A 21,542-nucleotide genomic window follows, 5' to 3' on the forward strand; every position below is an offset into this window, starting at 1 on the left:
GGGTACAAGCGGCCCAAATGAGTTTGGGTCTCTCCCTTAGAGATAGGGTGAGAAGCTCTGCCATCCGGGAGGAACTCAAAGTAAAGCTGCTGCTCCTCCACATGGAGAGGAGCCAGATGAGGTGGTTCGGGCATCTGGTCAGGATGCCACCCGAACGCCTCCCTAGGGAGGTGTTTAGGGCACGTCCAACCGGTAAGAGGCCACGGGGAAGACCCAGGACACGTTGGGAAGACTATGTCTCCCGGCTGGCCTGGGAACGCCTCGGGATCCCCCCGGGAAGAGCTAGACAAAGTGGCTGGGGAGAGGGAAGTCTGGGCTTCCCTGCTTAGGCTGCTGCCCCCGCGACCTGACCTCAGATAAGCGGAAGATGATGGATGGATGGATGCTTTAGAAAAAGGCTTTATAACATTAAAAACATATATACAGAAAGAACAAAAATTGCATATCAATAGATAGATCTGAAGTTGTTCAAGTATTTTAAATGTTGAAAAAGGTTTAAAAAAATGAATTTCTGACTTTTGACACTTTAATGAGCTCATCCTAAGAGTAAGTGTGTATTGTGGGTCTCAATGTTGCACAGTGAAACAAAAGGCAGAGCCAATCCAGGACATACAAAAGTTGTAAATGTGATCCAGTCACGAGGATGACTCATTTGTTCAGACCGCACACCAAAAGAGAATTAGAGAGGGAGAGGGACAAGCACCACTGCTGACTGCCAAACTTTTAGGCCAACCTCTCTGCTCTCCTCCCATCTCATTCTTTCCCATTCGGGCACTCAGACGACACACAGCAACAGGCTGAAGATCACAAAGGGAGGCTAGAACCAACTTTAAAAGGTGAGTTTTCTTCTCCACTTCTCTCCTCGTGCTTGAGTGCGTTTTGTCTCCACCACAGAAGATGGCCACACCAAAAAACACCCCCCGGGGCGCGCACAACACCCCTCTCTCCCCCAACCGCATCACCCGCCTCCAGGAGAAGGAGGACCTGTGCAACCTCAACGACCGCCTGGCCGTCTACATCGACAAGGTCCGCTCCCTGGAGAGCGAGAACGCCGGCCTGCGTCTGCGCATCACCGAGTCGGAGACGGAGGTCTCGCGGGAGCTGACGGGCCTCAAGGCGGCCTACGAGACGGAGCTGGCCGACGCCCGCCAGACGCTGGACTCGGTGGCCAAGGAGCGCGCCCGACTGCAGCTGGAGGTGGGCAAGCTGAGGGAGGAGTACAAGGAGCTCAAAGCCAGGTGTGTCCGCACATTTCTCACACTTGTCCTGGTGAGGCTCAGCTGGACGTAAACAGCTAATGATATAATATTCCTCACCTACATTTTGCTGACACAAGCGCATTGTCGCGGGCGCCACACCCAATAGCGTTGCTTCCTCACGGCTAATTGCAGCCCAACATTCAAACATCCCATAGTCACACATCAAGGGCCCGAGGATGACTAAGTCCTTCCCTCCTCCTCCTCTTTTTCCCCTTCCAGAGTAATAATAAACTTGCACTACGTGGCAGCGCTCTGCTTCTTCTACTTTTCCATGGTGGTTGACTTGATGGCTGCAGTGTGTTTGGCAAACCTCGCGCCGTCGCCATGGCAGCCAAACACCAAAAGCTGTGGTTTTGTGGTTTCCACTGTAGACGCAGATGACTGAAAGCATTGTAGCTCACATGTCATGCAGTGGAAACCCCAAAGTACATCCCTGATATTTTTTTTCTTTTTCCACCCGTCGTAGCACATGTTTACTTAAAATAGCTCCCTGGACTCCTGGGAGAAATGTATAATGATTTATTTCCATCATGCTTAGCTAGGGAGGAGGAGAATCTTTCACATTTGAACCGATATGGTCTGTGTGTGTTCTTTTCTTACTCAGTGCTGTCAAATGATTATGTATTTAATCAGGTTAATTACACTTTTGCGTTTGGATTAATCACCATTATTCTCAGTTATTACTGGCTTGCATAATTTAGTTAAATGTAAAAAAAAAATAACAATATTTGTACAAAAATGCCATTTTCATGTCAGAATCTCTTTTTTTTATGTTTTAGTGCAGTGGTCCCCAACCACCAGGTTGGTACCGGGTCGCAGAATCATTTTTTATTACTTTTTTTTTTTTTTTTTTTTTTTATTAAATCCACATAAAAAACACAAGATAGACTTACAATTAGTGCACCAACCCAAAAACCTCCCTTTTTCATGAGCCACGGGACAAATTATCAAGCGTTGACCGGTCCACAGCCACAAAAAGGTTAGGGACCACTGTTTTGGTGTCCTTGAATGCACCAAATTTATTTGCTTTTTACCATGAATTGATTAACGTGGACCCCGACTTAAACAAGTTGAAAAACGTATTGGGGTGTTACCATTTAGTGGTCAATTGTAGGGAATATGTACTGTACTGTGCAATCTACTAATAAAAGTATCAATCAATGAATCAAAATATGCTGTAAAGAAGGTAACAGTTTTATCTTCAGTTCAGTCAGGGTGATTAATCTTATTTTGGATTGTTTTTTATTTTTTAAATTACATCCATCCATCCATCTTCCTCCGCTTATCCGAGGTCGGGTTGCGGAGGCAGCAGCCTAAGCAGGGAAGCCCAGACTTCCCTCTCCCCAGCCACTTCGTCTAGCTCTTCCCGGGGGATCCCGAGGCATTCCCAGGCCAGCCGGGAGACATAGTCTTCCCAACGTGTCCTGGGTCTTCCCCGTGGCCTCCTACTGGTCGGACGTGCCCTAAACACCTCCCTAGGGAGGCGTTCGGGTGGCATCCTGACCAGATGCCCGAACCACCTCATCTGGCTGCTCTCCATGTGGAGGAGCAGCAGCTTTACTTTGAGCTCCTCCCGGATGACAGAGCTGAGCCGGAAGGCAAAGCTCTCAATTTACCGGTCAATCTACGTTCCCTTCCTCACCTATGGTCATGAGCTTTGGGTCATGACCGAAAGGACAAGATCACGGGTACAAGCGGCCCAAATTAGTTTGGGGCTCTCCCTTAGTATCTCTAATTTGGGCCGCTTGTACCCGTGATCTTGTCCTTTCGGTCATGACCCAAAGCCCAGGACCATAGGTGAGGATGGGAACGTAGATCGACCGGTAAATTGAGAGCTTTGCCTTCCGGCTCAGCTCCTTCTTCACCACAACGGATCGATACGGCGTCCGCTTTATTGAAGACGCCGCACCAATCCGCCTGTCGATCTCACCATCCACTCTTCCCTCACTCGTGAACAAGACTCCGAGGTACTTGAACTCCTCCACTTGGGGCAGGGTCTCCTCCCCAACCCGGAGATGGCACTCCACCCTTTTCCGGGCGAGAACCATGGACTCGGACTTGGATTTGCTGATTCTCATTGTTGTGTATTTATGTATTTAATCAGATTAATTACACTTTTACGTTTGGATTAATCATGATTATTCTCAGGGTATTACTAGCTTGCAAATTTAGTTTATTGTAAAAAAAAACAACAACAATATTTGTACAAAAATGCAATTTAAATGTCAGAATCTCACCTGGGAATTTTTTATTTTTTAAATGTTTTAGCGTACTTGAATGCACCACATTTATTTGCTCTAAAGGAGGTAACAGTTTTATCTTAAGTTCAGTCAGGGTGATTAATGGCCCTGACTGATTAATTACACTTTTATGTTTGGATTAATCATGATTACTCTCAGGTTCTTACTGGCTTACATAATGTAGTTTAATGAAAAGAAGAAATACCCCAATATTTGTACAAAAATACAATTTTAATGTCAGAATCTCATCCGGGAATGTTTATTTTTTTTAAATGTTTTAGTGTACTTGAATGCACCATATTTATTTGCTCTAAAGAAGGTAGCAGTTTTATCTGAAGTTCAGTCTAGGTGATTAATCTTATTGTTGTTGTTTTTTTTTTAATTGCTATTTATTTATTTATTTATTTTTTCAATTTTTATTATTTTTTTTATATGCACGTTTTTTATTTTAATTTTATTTCTGCTTGTATTTTTTTATTTGTGTTTCATCGTTGTAGTACGGTTTTTTTCTTCTGTGATACGGATCCCCCTGGGTCTGGAATAAATGTCTATATATAATCTGCCTATATAACCCTAATCCTAACATTAATGCACACATTTTTGTAAATAATCACATGAGTTAACTCTTTATTTTTGACAAATCTACTGTTAATAAAAATAAAAAAAATTGTTTATATAGTTTAATATTTAATACTAAGCTAATGATGATTGTGCTCTCCATTTTCCTGCACTCTTAGTCCCATTCGCAAGTATTCTTTTGCATGCAGTTACACTTCTAGGACAATAGATGGCAGTAGTGTCTAGACTGCTGTGTGTTGCTGTTGTCAGGAAGTAGTCTTTGCCACTAAGCTGAAAGCGCCAGTCTTGTATTTTGTTGAGCTCTACAAAGTGTTTATACGTAATTGTTAAACACTGGCTGTTTAAATGTATCGTGCATCTTAGTTGTAGTTTTGAGGTGTTGACAAAATGGCAAATGCCTATCAGTAGCATGTACAGTACATGGTGTATCCAACGTATATTGGCATTGAGCTAGCGCATTTGGACAGCTCAACTCTTACTTTTGACTGCTTTCTATCAGGTATACTTGCTTTGTTAGCATGGAAAAATGTGACGATACAGAGAGGCAGTCCGAGTGCTTGTTTGTGCCCCTGACGAGTCGTCACGTGAAACAAAACTTTCAGAATATGGCGCTGTTTGATTTTAGGACCGAAAGAATTTGGTCGGTACTTATAAAAATACTGAATTTGCTACCCATCCTTATGTTTAGTACTATTAAGCTAGAGTTGTATGATGTACTATACTACTTAAAGGCCTACTGAAATGAGATTTTCTTATTCAAACGGGGATAGCAGGTCCATTCTATGTGTCATACTTGATCATTTCGCCATATTGCCATATTTTTGCTGAAAGGATTTAGTAGAGAACATCGATGATAAAGTTCGCAACTTTTGGTCGCTAATAAAAAAGCCTTGCCTGTACCGGAAGTAGCAGACGATATGCGCGTGACATCACGGGTTGTGGAGCTCCTCACATCTGAACATTGTTTACAATGTGAGCCTCCAGCTGCAAAAGCTATTCGGACCGAGAAAGCGACAATTTCCCCATTAATTTGAGCAAGGATGAAAGATTCATGGATGGGGAAATTTAAAAGTGACGGACTAGGAAAAGGAAAAAAAAGGCTATTGCATTGGGAGCGATTCAGATGTTTTTAGACACATTTACTAGGATAATTCTGGAAAATCCCTTATCTGCCTATTGTGTTGCTAGTGTTTTAGTGAGATTAAATAGTACCTGATAGTCGGAGGGGTGTGCCCACGGGTGTCTTGACGCCAGTCTCTGAGGGAATTAGTCACGGCAGCTGCTGCACGACAGAAGCTCCACTGATCTCCAGTAAGAGGCGACTTATTTCCACAATTTCTCACCGAAAACTGCCGGTCGACATGTAGTCGTGATCCATGTTGGCTTGACCACTCTGATCCATAGTAAAGCTTCACCTTCGGGAATTTTAAACAAGGAAACACTGTGTGTTTGTGTGGTTAAAGCCTAAAGCTTCCCAACTCCATGTTTCTACTTTGACTTCTCCATTATTAATTAAACAAATTGCAAAAGATTCAGCAACACAGATGTCCAGAATACTGTGTAATTATGCGATGAAAAGAGATGACTTTTAGCTGCAAGTGGTGCTGGGCTAATATGTCCCCTCCCACCAATAACGTCACGCGTCATCATTCCGCGACGTTTTCAACACAAATCTCTGCGGGAAATTTAAAATTGTAATTTAGTAAACTAAAGCGGCCGTATTGTCATGTGTTGCAATGTTAATATTTCATCATTGATATATAAACTATCAGACTGCGTGGTCGCTAGTAGTGGTTTTCAGTAGGCCTTTAATAGTGTTTGGAAAATACGTTAAGTGTATGTACAGTACAGGACAAAAGTTTGGACACAGCTTCTCATAATTCAATGTGTTTTCTTTATTTTCATAACTATTTACATTGTAGATTCCATCCATTTCCTACCGCATGTCCCTTTTGGGGTTGCGGGGGGTGCTGCAGCCCATCTCAGCTGCATTCGGGCAGAACGCCGGGTACATCCTGGACAAGTCGCCACCTCATCTAGTTTCTTCAAAATAGCCACCCTATGCTCTGATTACTGTTTTGCACACTCTTGGCATTCTCTCCATGAGCTTCAAGAGGTAGTCACCTGAAATGGTTTTCACTTCACAGGTGTGCTTGAAGCTCATGAAGAGAATGTCAAGAGTGTGCAAAGCGGTAATCAGAGCAAAGGGTGGCTATTTTGAAGAAACTACAATATAAAACATGTTTTCAGTTATTTCACCTTTTTTTGTTAAGTAAATAAACTCCACGTGTTCATTCATTGTTTTGATGCCTTCCGTGACAATCTACAATGTAAATAGTCATGAAAATAAAGAAAACGCATTTTCCAAACTTGCGGCCTGTACTGTATATCACCGTCTATTTTGAGACCGAAACACGATCAAATATAAGAAAAAGAAAATATATAAACCTCTTAAGGACCGAGCTGTTTGTTTACATGCTTTTTTTATTTCTCTTTGCTATTCGGGCTTATTGGACCCTTATTAGAATAAAAACTAAATATCCTCTGTTGATATGGTGTACTTAGTCCACAAGTAACAAATGTGTACTTCATGTTTAGTGACATGCTAATTCTTATTTTTACACTTTTCGTTTTCCAAATTCCATTGTATGTTATCTTTCTTGACTGCACTTAAATGTAGAGTATATGTAGAATATATTTATAGTATTCATATATTATATATATAATATATATTATATTATTTATTATTATTATTGTCTATATTGAGCGAACTGTGGTGCTGAATTTCTCCCAGGGATCAATAAAGTACTTTCTATTCTATTCTATTCTAATCTATTCTATCCATGTTATACTCTTCCGCCACCACCAGATGGCAGTTTAAGTGTCCACATAAGTGGCCATAATACCCCAATTCAGTTTTGTACACAATTTTGGAAGTAAGAGCTAAAATGTGCTGTCCACGCATGTGGCCACTAAGCCTAAGTGGTGTTAATGGTGAATAATCAAAATGAATCCACCTAAACCTTGTGGTCAGTCTGATTTTTAAAAAGTAGTTAGTTTTTACTCATTGTTTTTTTTATATTTCCATTTGTGATTTGCAGGAACACTAAAAAGGAATCGGACCTGGCGGCAGCGTTGCTGAGGCTCAAAGACTTGGAGGCCTTGCTGAACTCGAAGGACGCCTCCTTGACGACAGCGATAGGAGAGAAGCGTAACCTTGAAGCGGAAAACCGGGACCTGAAGGCGCAGGTTGCCAAGGTACATTTCAACCTCGAGTTTACAGAAAGCGTAAGAGATCCCTTTTAAAACATCTGCCCTCGCTCTTAGCTCGACACCAGCCTGGGTGAAGCCAAGAAGCAGCTGCAAGATGAGATGCTGAGGAGGGTGGATGGAGAAAATCGTATCCAGACCCTCAAGGAGCAGCTGGACTTCCAAAAGAACCTCCATTCTGAGGTCGGACTCCCCTGTCCTTTCTGTTTAGGGGTGACGTGCTCGTAACGCGACACTTCCCACACAGGAGCTGCGCGAGACCAAGCGGCGCCATGAGTCTCGTATGGTGGAGTTGGACAACGGCCACCAGCAAGACTTTGAAAGCAAACTGGCGGAGGCCTTGACGGACATGCGTGGCCAGCATGACCTACAGATTCAACTCTATAAGGATGAGCTGGAGAAGACCTACAACTCAAAGGTAAACATTCCGAATGTACATGGAAAAGGTCTCTTTGCCGTGAGGGTTCTCTTGAGCCCGAATAATCCTCCGTGAGCCCGGTAGACAGTTTGAATACAATCTTTTTATTACAACAGACTGGAATTGCTTTTCAGCAGTCTCTTTTAGGCGTCTCGCTCTCACCCTCTCTCCAGCTCCCAACTCCAACAACGTGTCTAAATCTGGCTGCTGCTAATAAAGGCGACAGGTGATTAGATAACAAGGCCCACCAGGGCCATCTACTCACCTGTTAAGGAAGTGTATCGAATTTGATACTTTGATAGATATCACTGTGTACTAGGGTTGTACGGCATACCAGTATTAGTATCGTACCGCGATACTAATTAATCCCGCCCCCCCGTGCCCACGTCGAAGTCACATCGGGACAATCCTGGTTTTACCAGCAGATGAGCATGTTTGGCAGCGCACAATCACGGAGTACTTATAAGCAGACACAGTGTGTAGACAGAAAAAGGAGAATGGACGCATTGTGGTGTAAAAACTAAAGATAAAGGTGAAGTTATAACACTTCAATGCCCTCAGGAAGACGTGCTTTAAGCAGGGCATCTACCTCATTCATATATATCATTTATATTGATTTATTTATGAAAAGAGACATTTTAGTTAACAAGTTAGAGGTGTTTTATGATAATTCAAGCATGTTTAACATTCCTTTCTTTCATGAAGACGAGAATATAAGTTGGTGTATTACCTGATTCTGATGACTTGCATTGATTGGAATCAGACAGTAGCGATGATAACGTCCACATTTTCAAATGGAGGAGAAAAAAAGTCCTCCTTTTCTGTCCAATACCACATGGAAGTGGTTGTTTTTCTTGCCATCTTATTTGTCCAGCTTCCATACTCCTTTTTATACACATTACAAGAAATACATTGGCGGCAAACTCCGTAGCTGGCTAGCTTGTGCTCGCCAGCTTTCTGAGACTTATTTTGTTAGCACAGGCAGGATGAAGCAGCGCTTTTATTGTGAAGACGGGAACCGTGCAGTGAGTCTTTAGAGTTTTGATGGCAGGTCTGTTGAAATGAAAAGTGTTTCTCGCCCTCCTGTCGGTCGTTTTTTCTTAATAATGATCTGGCAGCAGCCAGCGTCATCTCACAAGACCCTCGGGTGCCGTGAATGTCGCTCAAGTGACGAAAGGGACGTCTTGGTGAAGACTGACGATCGCTAATTTTTAGGTCTATTTTTTAATACCTGGCTGGCGATTGACTGAAACACCCATGAATTGATTAACGTGGACCCCGACTTAAACAAGTTGAAAAACTTAATGGGGTGTTATCATTTAGTGGTCAATTGTACGGAATATGTACTGTACTGTGCAATCTACTAATAAAAGTTTCAATAAATCAATCAAACCCTCCGCCATTGACAAAAAGTGGGGGTCAGCAACCCACGGCTCTTTAGCGCCGCCCTAGTGGCTCTCTGGAGCTTTTTCAGAAATATATGAAAAATGGAAAAAGATGAGGGGAAAAAAACATATTTTTTGTTTTAATATGGTTTCTGTAGGAGGACAAACATGACACAAACTTCCCTAATTGTTATAAAGCACACTGTTTATATTAAAAATGCTTCACTGATTCGAGTATTTGGCGAGCGCCGTTTTGTCCTACTAAATTTGGCGGTCCTTGAACTCACCGTCGTTTGTTTACATGTATAACTTTCTCCGACTTTCTAAGACGTGTGTTACGCCACTTCTTTTTCTGTCTCATTTTGTCCACCAAACTTTTAAGGTTGTGCATGAATGCACAAAGGTGAGTTTTTTTTTATGTTATTGACTTATGTGGAGTGCTAATCAGACATTTTTGGTCACTGCATGACTGCAAGCTAATCGATGCTAACATGCTATTTAGGCTACATATTGCATCATTATGCCTCATTTGTATCTATATTTGAGCTCATTTAGTTTCCTTTAAGTCCTCATAATTCAATTTATATCTCATGACACACTATCTGTGTGTAATATGGCTTTTATTTTTTTGCGGCTCCAGACGGATTTGTTTTTTTATATTTGGTCCAATATAGCTCTTTCAAAATTTTGGGTTGCCGACCCCTGGCGTAATGTGATCACCCCTGACTTACAGTATAAGCACTTTGTGGGGCTCAACAAGAGACAAAAGTGGCCCATTCAACTTGGTGGCAAAGACTACTTCCAGACTTGGCAGCACAGTGTAGTCTATCCACTGTGGGGCGGTATAGCTCAGTTGGTAAAGTGGCCGTGCCAGCAACTTGAGGGTTCCAGGTTCGATTCCCGCTTTCGCAATCCTAGTCACTGCTGTTTTGTCGTTGGGCAAGACACTTTAGCCTCCTGCTCCCAGTGCCACCCACACTGCTTTAAATGTAACTTACATATTGGGTTTCACTATGTAAAGCGCTTTGAGTCACTAGAGAAAAGCGCTGTATAAATATAATTCACTTCACTACACTACTGGAATGGTGACTGCATGCAAAATTGGCACCATTGAGAACCACTGGGAATTGATAGCAGTAATGACTCAGATGTGAAATGTACCCAATATCCTCTGCTGTGTTTCCACCTTCCGTCACGCAGCTGGAAGGCGCACGTCAGTCAGCAGACAGGAGCAGCCATCTGGTGGGAGCGGCGCATGAAGAGCTACAGGAGACACGCGTCCGCCTGGAGTCCACCTCGTCTCAGCTCAGCCAGCTGCAGAAACAGGTGACCTGAAACCAGCACAACAAGACGGGCGATCATAGTAATGAAAAGCAAAACCTTGAGGACTTACCATGCCTTTTCTTTATATTCATGACTATTTACATTGTAGATTGTCCCTGAAAGCATCACAACTATGAATGAACACCTGGAGTTATGTACTTAACAAAACAAAGGTGAAATAACTGAAAACATGTTTTATATTCTAGTTTCTTCAAAATAGCCGCCCTTTGCTCTAATTACTGATTTGCATACTCTTGGCATTTTTTTGAAAATCAGACACTGCAAAACATTACAAATCTTTTTTTTTACAACAAAATCTAGATTTGATAGTGTATTACTGTAAACACAAACAGTAACAAAGTTGGGTTTTTTTTGTAAAAATAAATAAATACAATTGTACCTTAATAAAGGCTTTAGTGGCCACATGCACCTTTTAGCTCTTATTTCCGTAATTGTGTTCACTACTGAATTGGGGTCTTATGGCCACTTATGTGGACACTTATACTGCCATCTGGTGGTGTCGGAAGAGTATAACATACTATGAAAAAAAAAAAGGAAAAATAAGAATTAGCACGTCACTAAACATGAAGTACACGTTTGTGTACTTATGGACTAAGTACATCATACCAAAAGATTATTTTTAGTTTTTATTATAATTAGGGTCCAATAAGCCCTAATAACAAAGAGAAATGAAAAAAAGCATTTAAACAAACAGCTTGAGCCTTAAGAGGTTTTAAAATCTATTGTCATTTTTAAAGTGCGCACTTGCTTTGAAATCATAAGTCAAGCTGGTATTCAAGTTCTTATTTCTATTTTTTTTTTTAAATATAACATTTTGTTGCATTATTAGATAATATTACATTTCAGAAGTTATGTACAGTACAGGCCAAAAGTTTGGACACACTTTATCCTCATTCAATGCGTTTTCTTTATTTTCATGACTATTTACATTGTAGATTGTCACATCAAAACTAGGAAAGGACACATGTGGAGTTATTTACTTAGCCAAAATAAAGGTGAAGTAACTGAAAACCTGCTTTATCTTCTAGTTTCTTCAAAATAGCCACCCTTTGCTCTGATTACTGTTTTGCACACGTGGCATTCTCCCCATGAGCTTCAAGTACACCTGTGAAGTGAAAAACCATGGAGAGAATGCCAAGAGTGTGCGAAAAAGTAATGGGAGCAAAGGGTGGCTATTTTGACGGAACTAGAAGATAAAACGTGTTCATTTATTTCACCTTTTTTTACATAACTCAACATGTGTTCAGTCATAGTTTTGATGTGACAATCTACAATATAAATAGTCATGAAAATAAAGAAAACACATTGAATGAGAAGGTGTGTCCAACTTTGTGGTCTGTACTGTTTATTGCCGTCTATTTTGACACCAAAAAACGATCAAATATAAGAAAAAGAAAGCACATTTAAAGGTGAATAATCAAAATGAATCCACCTAAACCTTGTGGCCAATCTGTTTTTAAAAAGTAATTGTTTCCACTCATTGTTTTTTTATGTCATAGTTTTGATACCTTCAGTGACAATCTACAGTGTAAATAGTCATGAAAAAAAAGAAAACGCATTGAATGAGGAGATGGTGTGTCCAAACTTTTGGCCTGTTCTGTATATAAAGATACATGTAGTTCATGTATTTTTTGAATGTCAAGAAATATTTAGTAAGAAAATATTCTTTATTAAAAGCACATTCTTACCAATTCGCGCCCAGAGCTTGAGTTTGACACCTGTGGGTTAACTAATCAGCTCCATGATATGACACTGTTCCCATTGACATGGTAAGAACCTCCTTTATGTTGGTTGTTTGTCTTTAGCTTGCAGCCCGTGAAGCAAAGGTGAGAGACCTGGAGGAAGCCCTGTCTCGAGAGCGGGACACCATGCGGCGCCTTCTTGGAGAGAAAGACCGAGAAATGGCGGAGATGAGGCAGCGGATGCAGCAGCAGCTGGACGAGTACCAGGAGCTCCTGGATGTCAAGCTGGCATTAGACATGGAGATCTGTGCCTACAGGAAGCTCCTGGAGGGCGAGGAGCAGAGGTTGGTGCTCTGCAGTACCCGATACCCCTCGGTGGCGTCACCACTTCTCTCTCTGCAGGCTGCGTCTCTCCCCGAGTCCGCCCCCGACGATTATGGCGGGGAGTCGCACCTCCAATCTGTCGGCTAATTCGCGATCGCTCCACTGCGGCTCTGCCACCAAGAGGCGGCGCCCCAACGACACGGACAGCGAGGCCTCCAGCTTTGCCGGCGGCGCCGTGGCTCGCACCCGCATTACCCAGCAGGCCTCTGCCAGCGGACGGGTCACCGTGGATGAAGTGGACCTGGATGGGAAATACGTCCGACTCAGCAATAAAGCAGACGAGGTTTGTGTCGAGTGATCATGTGATATCATTGACATATGTCACTCTTAAGGTTTTTATCAACTTTAACTAGATTAGATTAGATAGTACTTTATTTATTCCGTCAGGAGAGTTCCTTCAGGAAAATTTAAATTTTCAGCACAATCCCATTCAAGATCAGACAAACATTACAGGGAGACAGAACAGGATCGCTGACGGGTCTGCTGGCTTCCAGCGCCCCTTACAAAAAAGATGAGATACAGGTAAACAAGGGGGGGGAGAATGGGAGAAAAAAATACAAGATTGAAATAAAATAAAAAAATCGGTCATAGCCTGGGCCCTGGAGAGGGGGTGCAGACTGAGGCCAAGGGAAAAAAACAAGTCATAGCCATAGCACACATCCCTCTCACATGTGTGTAAGAGGGAAACATCAAAGAACACAGAGGACATTAAAGCAGCAGATACAACCAGACACTTCTACATACAGCTATGAATAAAAAGTCAAAGAAACATATCCACTCTGGTGGCCTCTGCGGTGTACCAAGCCATCGTCCGCTGGGGTGGGGGGAGCATGGCCAGAGATAGGAGCAGACCCAACAAAGCAACCAAGACAGCCAACTAGGGGTGTAACGGTACACAAAAATTTCGGTTCGGTACGTACCTCGGTTTAGAGGTCACGGTTCGGTTCATTTTCGGTACAGTAAGAAAACAACAAAATATAATTTTTTGGGTTATTTATTTACCAAATTTGCTAAATCTTCCACCCAAAATATTTTTCTTAGTGGAATATTTGATGTGAAGTAATGGGAACCTTGGATAGGTCAATAATTCATAATAACATTGATTTTGATTCAATAATATGTTTTGAGCAATGACAGTTTGGAAGAAAAAAAACAGCTTTGTTTTGTTAGTCAACATTGCAACTTTTTCTAAATTACATTTAACCTTAATTTAGTATTTTTAGAATGTGCCGTAAGCCTTTAAAACATAAGCTGTGGGCCGCAAATGGCCTCAGGGACACACTTTTGACACCCTTGCTATGGATAATAAAAAATTCAATCTGATAAATCAATGGATAAAAAGCAGAGCCTGGAGACGCATGCACATTTATCATAACTCTCTCGCTCTCTGACACCTCCCTCACCAATGTTGCTGTTGCGCGCACAATGTGTTTTGTTTTCAACCCCTTCTTAACCCTGAACGTGCATTGTTAATACACGCAACCATAACTCAAAATGCCGGACATTTGAGGCATTTAAGAATCTCTGCCCTGACAGCCCCGTAAAAGAGGACATGTCCGGTGAAAAGAGGACGTATGGTCAGTCTATCCTAGCCCGGTCGCTGCTAGCATGCGAGCAAAAGAGGACATGTCCGGGGCTAGCAGCGACCGGGCTAGGATAGACTGACCATACGTCCTCTTTTCACTGGACATTTCTTCTTTTGCGGGGCTCCAGGGCAAAGATTCTTAAATGCTTCATATGTCCAGCATTTTGAGTATTGTTTACGCTACTTAATATGTCCGCCTGGAAACTCGTTCGGTTGACCTCCGCACTGAACCGAAACCTCTGTATTGAAACGGTTCAATACAAATACACGTACCGTCACATCCCTAGCTTTAACGCTTGCTAAATTTTTGTTTGAAATGATTTGTACCTCATATCCATCTCATCCTTACCTCACTCCATCGTCATCTGGCGCTAATCTTCAATGTCATCCTCATGTCTTACCGCCAACACATAAAGGCATCATCAGCTCATCCTCATGTCCTGTTCATCATCCTTGTCTCATTCTCATAATCATCTCATCCCAAACTACATCTCATGTTTAATCTCTACGTCGGTGTTTTCCAACCACAAGTGTGCGGTAAGATACAGTCTGGTGTGCCGTGGGAGATGATCTAACGTCACCTATTTGGGTTAAAAATATAATTTTGCAAACCAGTAATTATAGTCTGCAAAAAAATGTGTTGTTGTTGAGGGTTAGTGCTGTCTAGAGCTCAGCAGAGTCACCGTGTAATACTCTTAAATGATAAAGGGGTTATACTTGTATAGTGCGTTTCTACCTTCAAGGTACTCAAAGGGCTTTTGACACTATTTCCACATTCCCCCATTCACACACCGATGGCGGGAGCTGTGTCAGGTTCAAACACTGATGACATCTATTAATCAGACAAGAAGCAAGGAATCATGCAGAGACAGACTTCAATTTAGCTCATGAGGAGAACGCATGGCGCTGCACACTTACCGTATTTCTTTGGAGTATAAGTCGCCCCGGAGTATAAGTCGCACCTGCCGAAAATGCATAATAAAGAAGGAAAAAAACATATAAGTCGCACTGGAGTACAAGTCGCATTTATTTGATAAAACCCAACACCAAAAATAGACATTTGAAAGGCATTTTAAAATAAATAAAGAATAGTGAAGAACAGGCTGAATAAGTGTAGGTTATATGAGGCATAAATAAGCAACTGCTATGTTAACCTAACATATTATGGTAAGAGTCATTCAAATAACTATAACATATAGAACATGCTATACCTTTACCAAACTATCTCTCACTCCTAATCCATAAATCCCATGAAATCTTATACGTCTAGTCTCTTACGTCAATGAGCTAAATAATATTATTTGATATTTTACGGTAATGTGTTAATAATTTCACACATGAGTATATCTATGAAAAAAACTGCGACTTATATTCCGAAAAATACGGTGGTCACAGTCTCGCCCTACGCTCTAGGGTTCAGCTCCGGCCTCCCTCTTTTTAATCAGAGTTCCATAGTCAACATCACTGAGGCCGCCTCTAAAAGGAGTGGTCACATATATCATGCAAAGCAGGTCCAGGACGTACAGTACGTGACGGAATGGGCTGGGGGCCTTGTGATTTCGCTTTGTCCCCACTTCGTATGCATGTTGTCATCTTATCTTCGTTGAGGTCCTTGAAGTTTCTGCTTCGTCTGCGTGCCGTCATCTTATCTTTGTTGAGGTCCTCATCTCATGCGCACTGTCGTGATCCGATCATGCTTATCTCTATCCTCTTAAAAATCACTGTGTCATCCCGAGCTCTGCCTCGCCTCATCCCCATCTCATGCTCATTAACGTCTCATCTGTATCTCGTCGTCATTTCCGTCTCGTCCTCCTTTTCAGCTTATTTCCTGTCCTCCTCTCATGCACACTGTCATGATCAGATCACGCTCATCTCATCCTCGGCATTATCAGATTGTCATCCCTAGTTGTCCACCTCATCTTTATCTCAGCCTCATCATCATTTCTTTCCTACTTAACCTCGTCTTGTCCTCACGTCCTCCTTTTCATCTTCACATCATGCACAGTGTTGTGCTCTAGGTCAGTGGTTCTCAAATGGGGGTACGTGTACCCCTGGGGGTACTTGAAGGCATGCCAAGGGGTACGGGAGATTTTTTTTAAATATTCTAAAAATAGTAACAATTCAAAAATCCTTTATAAATATATTTATTGAATAATACTTCAAAAAATTATGAATGTAAGTTCATAAAGTGTGAAAAGAAATACAACAAAGCAATATTCAGTGTTGACAGCTAAATTTTTTGAGGACATGTTCCATAAATATTGATGTTAAAGATTTCTTTTTTTGTGAAGAAATGTTTAGAAGTAAGTTGATGAATCCAGATGGATCTTTATTACAATCCCCAAAGAGGGCACTTTAAGTTGATGATTACTTCTATGTGGAGAAATCTGCACTTAGAATTGAATCACTTGTTTATTTTTTCCCCAAAAGTTTTTAATTATTTTTGTATCTTTTTTTCCAAATAGTTGAAGAAAGACCACAACAAATGAGCAATATTTTGCACTGTTATACAATTTAACAAATCAGAAACTGATGACATAGTGCTGTATTTTACTTCTTTATCTCTTTTTCCCAACCAAAAATGCTTTGCTCTGATTAGGGGGTACTTGAATTAAGAAAAAATGTTCACAGGGGGTACATCACTGAAAAAAGGTTGAGAACCACTGCCCTAGGTTATTCTCATTCCACTCTCATTGCATTCAAATTGCCATCCCCACTTTGATCTTACCACTGATCTGGTCCTCATCTCACCTTATCTCCATGCTATCCTTGCATATTTCAGCTTTAGTTTCACTTCATGGTCATCATCACCGTACTATCATACTCGCCATCTCAAACATCCACATTTTGTCATCCTCATCCTCATGTCTGCTCCATCTCCTTGTCATCCTCATCTCTTCTCATCTCCATATCATCCTGACTGGCATCATTATCTCATCACCTTGTCACCCTCATATCATCCTCCCTTATGTTGTCTTGTTCCTGATCCGGGACTCCATTAAGGCTCACCACTGGCGTTTTTCTTGTTCCCATGACACTCCTGTAGGATCAAAATCTAGGGAACTGGCAAGTGAAACGTCAGATAGGATCCAGTCCTGCGATTGCATTCAAGTTCCCTGCAAAGTTTGTACTGAAGGCTGGCCAGAGAGTCACGGTAAACGTCTCCTTCCTCCGACAAAGTCCTCCAATCAGAACTCGGTTCAAGATGTCCCATGTGACTTTTTTTTCACAACGACCAGATCTGGGCTGCTGGTGCTGGTGGAAACCACAATCCTCCTTCCGATCTGGTGTGGAAGACACAACCCAACTGGGGCACCGGAGACCAGTTCCAGACCACCTTGATCAGTGCTAATGGGGAGGTACTTTATTTAGTCCCAAAGCACACATTTGAGAAAATACTGCAGTTCAGAATGTCTTTTGATGTTTTATTTTTGGTTGCAGGAAATGGCAATGAGGAAGGTCACTCGCACACAGCTTGAAGAAGATGACGACGACCTGGTAACTTTACACAGTGGTGCCTCAGTTTCTAGAAGCGCTTCTTACCTCATCCCGGACGAGCCCCCATTTAATGTTATGACCTGATGGTCACATATATTTAAGACAAACACAGGAGACCAAAGTCAACTCAACAGTTTTTCATTTCAATATTGACTGTGAGTTTTTTGTTCAGTGTAGTTAGGTATTTGTATTCAGTTTCTACAAACCTCAAAACCAGTGAAGTTGGCACGTTTTGTAAATGGTAAAAAAAAACAGAATACAATGATTTGCAAATCATTTTCAACTTATATTCAATTGAAGAGACTGCAAAGACAAGATATTTAACGTTCGAATTGGAAAACTTTGTTATTTTTGGCAAATATTAGCCCATTTGGAATTTGATGCCTGCAACATGTTTCAAAAAGCTGACACAAGTGGCAAAAAAGACTGATAAAGTTGAGGAATGCTAATCAAACACTTATTTGGAACATCCCACAGGTGAACTGGCTAATTGGGAAAAGGTGGGTGCCATGATTGGGTATAAAAGCAGCTTCTGTGAAATGCTCAGTCAGTCAGAAACAAGGATGGGGTGAGGGTCACCACTTTGTGAACAAATGCATGAGCAAATTGTTGAACAGTTTAAGAACATTTCTTAACAAGCTAGCACAATGAATTAAGGGATTTCACCATCTACGGTCCGTAATATCATCAAAAGGTTCAGAGAATCTGGAGAAATCACTGCATGTAAGAGATGATATTATGAACCTTTGATCCCTCAGGCGGTACTGCATCAAAAGCGACATTAGTGTGTAAAGGATATCACCACATGGGCTCAGAAACACTTCAGAAAACCACTGTCAGTAACTACAGTTGGTCGCTACATCTGTAAGTGCAAGTTAAAACTCTACTATGCAAATCGAAAGTCATTTATCAACAACACCCTGAAACGCCGCCGGCTTCTCTGGGCCCGAGATCATCAAAAATGTGTCTCCTCAGTCCCCAAACTTATACCGAGTGTTGTTAAAAGGAAGGGCCATGTAACACAGTGGTAAAAATGCCCCTGTGACAACTTTTTTTGCAATGTGTTGCTGCCATAAATTCTAAGTTAATAATTATTTGCCCAAGAAAAAAAAGTTTCTCAGTTTCAACATGAAATATCTTGTCTTTGCAGTCCATTCAATTGAAAATAAGTTGAAAAGGATTTGCAAATCTGTGTATTATGTTTTTATTTACCATTTACACAACCTGCCACCTGGTTATGCCCATCTCATCTTTATCATATGTCATTCTCTTTGTCATCTGATTCTTGTGTGGTTTTATTTCCATATCATCCTTACCTTCCTCTACAGTGGTTCACTGGTTTTGGGATTTGTATAAGCGCTCCTTTCCTAATCCCGGACGAGCCCCCATTTAATGTTACGACCTGTGGGTCAAACATATTTAAGACGGACACAGGAGACAAAAGTCAACTCAACAGGTTTTAATTCCAATATTGACTGTGAGTTGTTTGTTCAGTGTTTGTTTGTTCATCGATGACATCTATTGAACAAGACAAGAAGCAAGGAAATAAACAGACAGAATTCAATTTTGCTCAATTTGAAGAGAGACGTGGCGACTGTAAGGGCTTCACGGTGGCAGAGGGGTTAGTGCGTCTGCCTCACAATAAAAAGTTCCTGCAGTCCTGGGTTCAAATCCAGGCTCGGGATCTTTCTGTCTGGAGTTTGCATGTTCTCCCCATGAATGCGTGGGTTCCCTCCAGGTACTCCGGCTTCCTCCCACTTCCAAAGACATGCACCTGGGGATAGGTTGATTGGCAACACTAAATTGGCCCTAGTGTGTGAATGTTGTCTGTCTATCTGTGTTGGCCCTGCGAGGAGGTGGCGACTTGTCCAGGGTGTACCCCGCCTTGCGCCCGATTGTAGCTGAGATAGGCGCCAGCGCCCCCCGCGACCCCAAAAAGGGAATAAGCGGTAGAAAATGGGTGGAGGGTGGCGACTGTACTATCCGTACAGTCTTCCACCACGCACTGACGAAAAAAGGTTCATGTCGCCTCTTTTATTTACACAACAATATCTGCTTCCAAAGGAATGGGGGGTATGTAAACAGCTCTTGTTTTTGATGCCTCGGGCTTGGGCTGGTCCTGGATTCAGCAGGTCTTCGATGACAATAGATTATCCCCCCCCCCCTCCAACTAATGTTAAAAATGACTTTGGTTATTGTATCTTTTTGTCTTTGGAACAAAAACCCACAGCTATCACTGTCTCGTTATTGTCTTTCCTTCAATATTCCGTCAGTCTTCCAGCGGCTCTTTCTTTCCTCGAGCATGATTTAATGTCCGTCCTCCCACAGCAGGTCGCTCACAGCACCTGCGGGGACAGCGAGTACAACCTGCGTAGTCGCACGGTGGTGTGCGGCTCCTGCGGCCTCCCCTCAGACAAGTCCAACAACTGCTCCGTCGTGTCTTCGGCTTCCCGCTCCTTCCGCAGCGGCGGCATCTCCGAGGGTTTGCTGCCCCATTCTTACGTGTTCAGCACCAGCACGCCTCGCAAGGTCAACAGGCAAAGTTAATACAACCACAGTGAAGAACATGCTGTTAAACGTACTTTTTTTCTTGTTCTTTTGTTCCTCAGACTGGAAGAACTGAGAAATGTCCAATCATGTGAGCTTTTGGAGGACCGACACCATACCAGTTCTTTTATGATTATGGTGCTTTGATATAATCCTTCCGTATAATCTGAAAAATCTCCATACTGCCTTTTTGTGATATATTCATAGGCATGCTTTGACTTTTTTTTTTCTATATTTTATAAAATTCAATTATAGATGGTGTCAGCCACCAGACAATTAAATATGAAGTAGTTTAGTTTAAAACTTTGACATCTTAATACTGCCGTTAGGACTTTTTTATATGAAATGCTGAAAAGAGAATGAATAAAATGAGGACTATTCATGATTACGTTTACACTTACTTTCTCAGTAAAATGGCCTCAGTGTTTGTTGTGCTTTTTTTTTTCAAAATAAACTTTGCAGAAAATGATCTACAGTCATTTTTGTTTTCACTTGTGATCGTCGTCCAAAACTTTATTCACAAATTATGAAATATTACTGTTTTAATTGTAAATACAAAACACAAAATTTAGCATGACTTATCTGTGTTGGCCCTGTGATGAGGTGGAGACTTGTCCAGGGTGTACGCCGCCTTCCGCCCGATTGTAGCTGAGATAGGTGCCAGCGCCCCCGTGACCCCAAAAAAGGGAGTGAATGTACCAAAATGAATGAATATTATTTGATATTTTGACTTTGATCATTTTGTTTACATGTTTAATTTTATGCCACTTTTAAGAAGCTTTTCAAGGAAGTTTTTGTCTATTAAATATACTTTATTAATGTACAGTTTATTGTTTGTAACAATAAACTGTACTGTATTCATTGTAAGGGAAAAATATGGAAAAGAAATATTTAGATAATTAAAGTTAAAAGTTAAAGCCTCAATGATTGTCACACACACACTGGATGTGGTGAAGTGATCCTCTGCATTGGAGCCATCCCCATGTTCACCGCCTGGCAAGTGAGGGGAGCAGTGAGTAGCAGCAATGGCCGCGCTCGGGATCATTTGGTGATTCAACCCCCGATTCCAATCCTTGATGCTGAATGTCAAGCAGGGAGGTAATGGCTCCCCTTTTTTTTTAGTCTTTGGTATGACTCGGCCGGGGTTTGAACTCACAACCTCCCAGTTTCTGGGCGGACACTAACCAGTGGTTAATTGCTTAAATGATTAATAATAAATTAACATGAGTTATAATTACAATTGAATATATATATATATGTTACCGAATGTGTCATTAATTAAAATGTATTGAGTGGGGCGGTGCCAGTAACTTGAGGGTTCCAGGTTCAATCCCTGCTTCCATCCTAGTCA

The 21,542-nt window shown here is 41.7% G+C and overlaps 1 protein-coding gene across 2 annotated transcripts; it reads left to right on the top strand.

Moving 5' to 3' along the window:
- Positions 1-676: 676 nt before the first annotated feature.
- LOC133540185 (lamin-A-like) lies at positions 677-20,660 on the top strand. 2 transcript variants are annotated; one of them, XM_061882749.1, is made up of 13 exons: positions 677-836; positions 895-1,238; positions 7,180-7,336; positions 7,406-7,531; positions 7,596-7,766; positions 10,352-10,477; positions 12,301-12,521; positions 12,580-12,844; positions 17,193-17,300; positions 17,386-17,505; positions 17,588-17,644; positions 19,973-20,173; positions 20,254-20,660. In XM_061882749.1, exons 2-13 carry the CDS (start codon positions 898-900, stop codon positions 20,284-20,286), a joined length of 1,926 nt encoding a protein of 641 aa, XP_061738733.1. In that variant the 5' UTR covers positions 677-836; positions 895-897; the 3' UTR covers positions 20,287-20,660. The 2 variants fall into 2 exon arrangements, with proteins under 2 accessions (XP_061738733.1, XP_061738734.1); XM_061882750.1 differs by having other exon boundaries at positions 735-836; positions 898-1,238.
- The last annotated feature ends 882 nt before the right edge of the window (positions 20,661-21,542 follow it).

Source organism: Nerophis ophidion, linkage group LG21 (assembly GCF_033978795.1).
Source record: "Nerophis ophidion isolate RoL-2023_Sa linkage group LG21, RoL_Noph_v1.0, whole genome shotgun sequence".
In the NCBI taxonomy this organism is placed as follows: domain Eukaryota; kingdom Metazoa; phylum Chordata; class Actinopteri; order Syngnathiformes; family Syngnathidae; genus Nerophis; species Nerophis ophidion.

What these genes read in the sequence shown, in the direction of transcription:
- LOC133540185 (XM_061882749.1), top strand. Translation starts at nt 898, where the DNA reads ATGGCCACACCAAAAAACACCCCCCGGGGCGCGCACAACACCCCTCTC. An exon ending in AAAAGAACCTCCATTCTGAG is followed by an intron (nt 7,532 to 7,595) that starts GTCGGACTCCCC and finishes CTTCCCACACAG; the next exon opens with GAGCTGCGCGAGACCAAGCG. An exon ending in TCAGCCAGCTGCAGAAACAG is followed by an intron (nt 10,478 to 12,300) that starts GTGACCTGAAAC and finishes GTTTGTCTTTAG; the next exon opens with CTTGCAGCCCGTGAAGCAAA.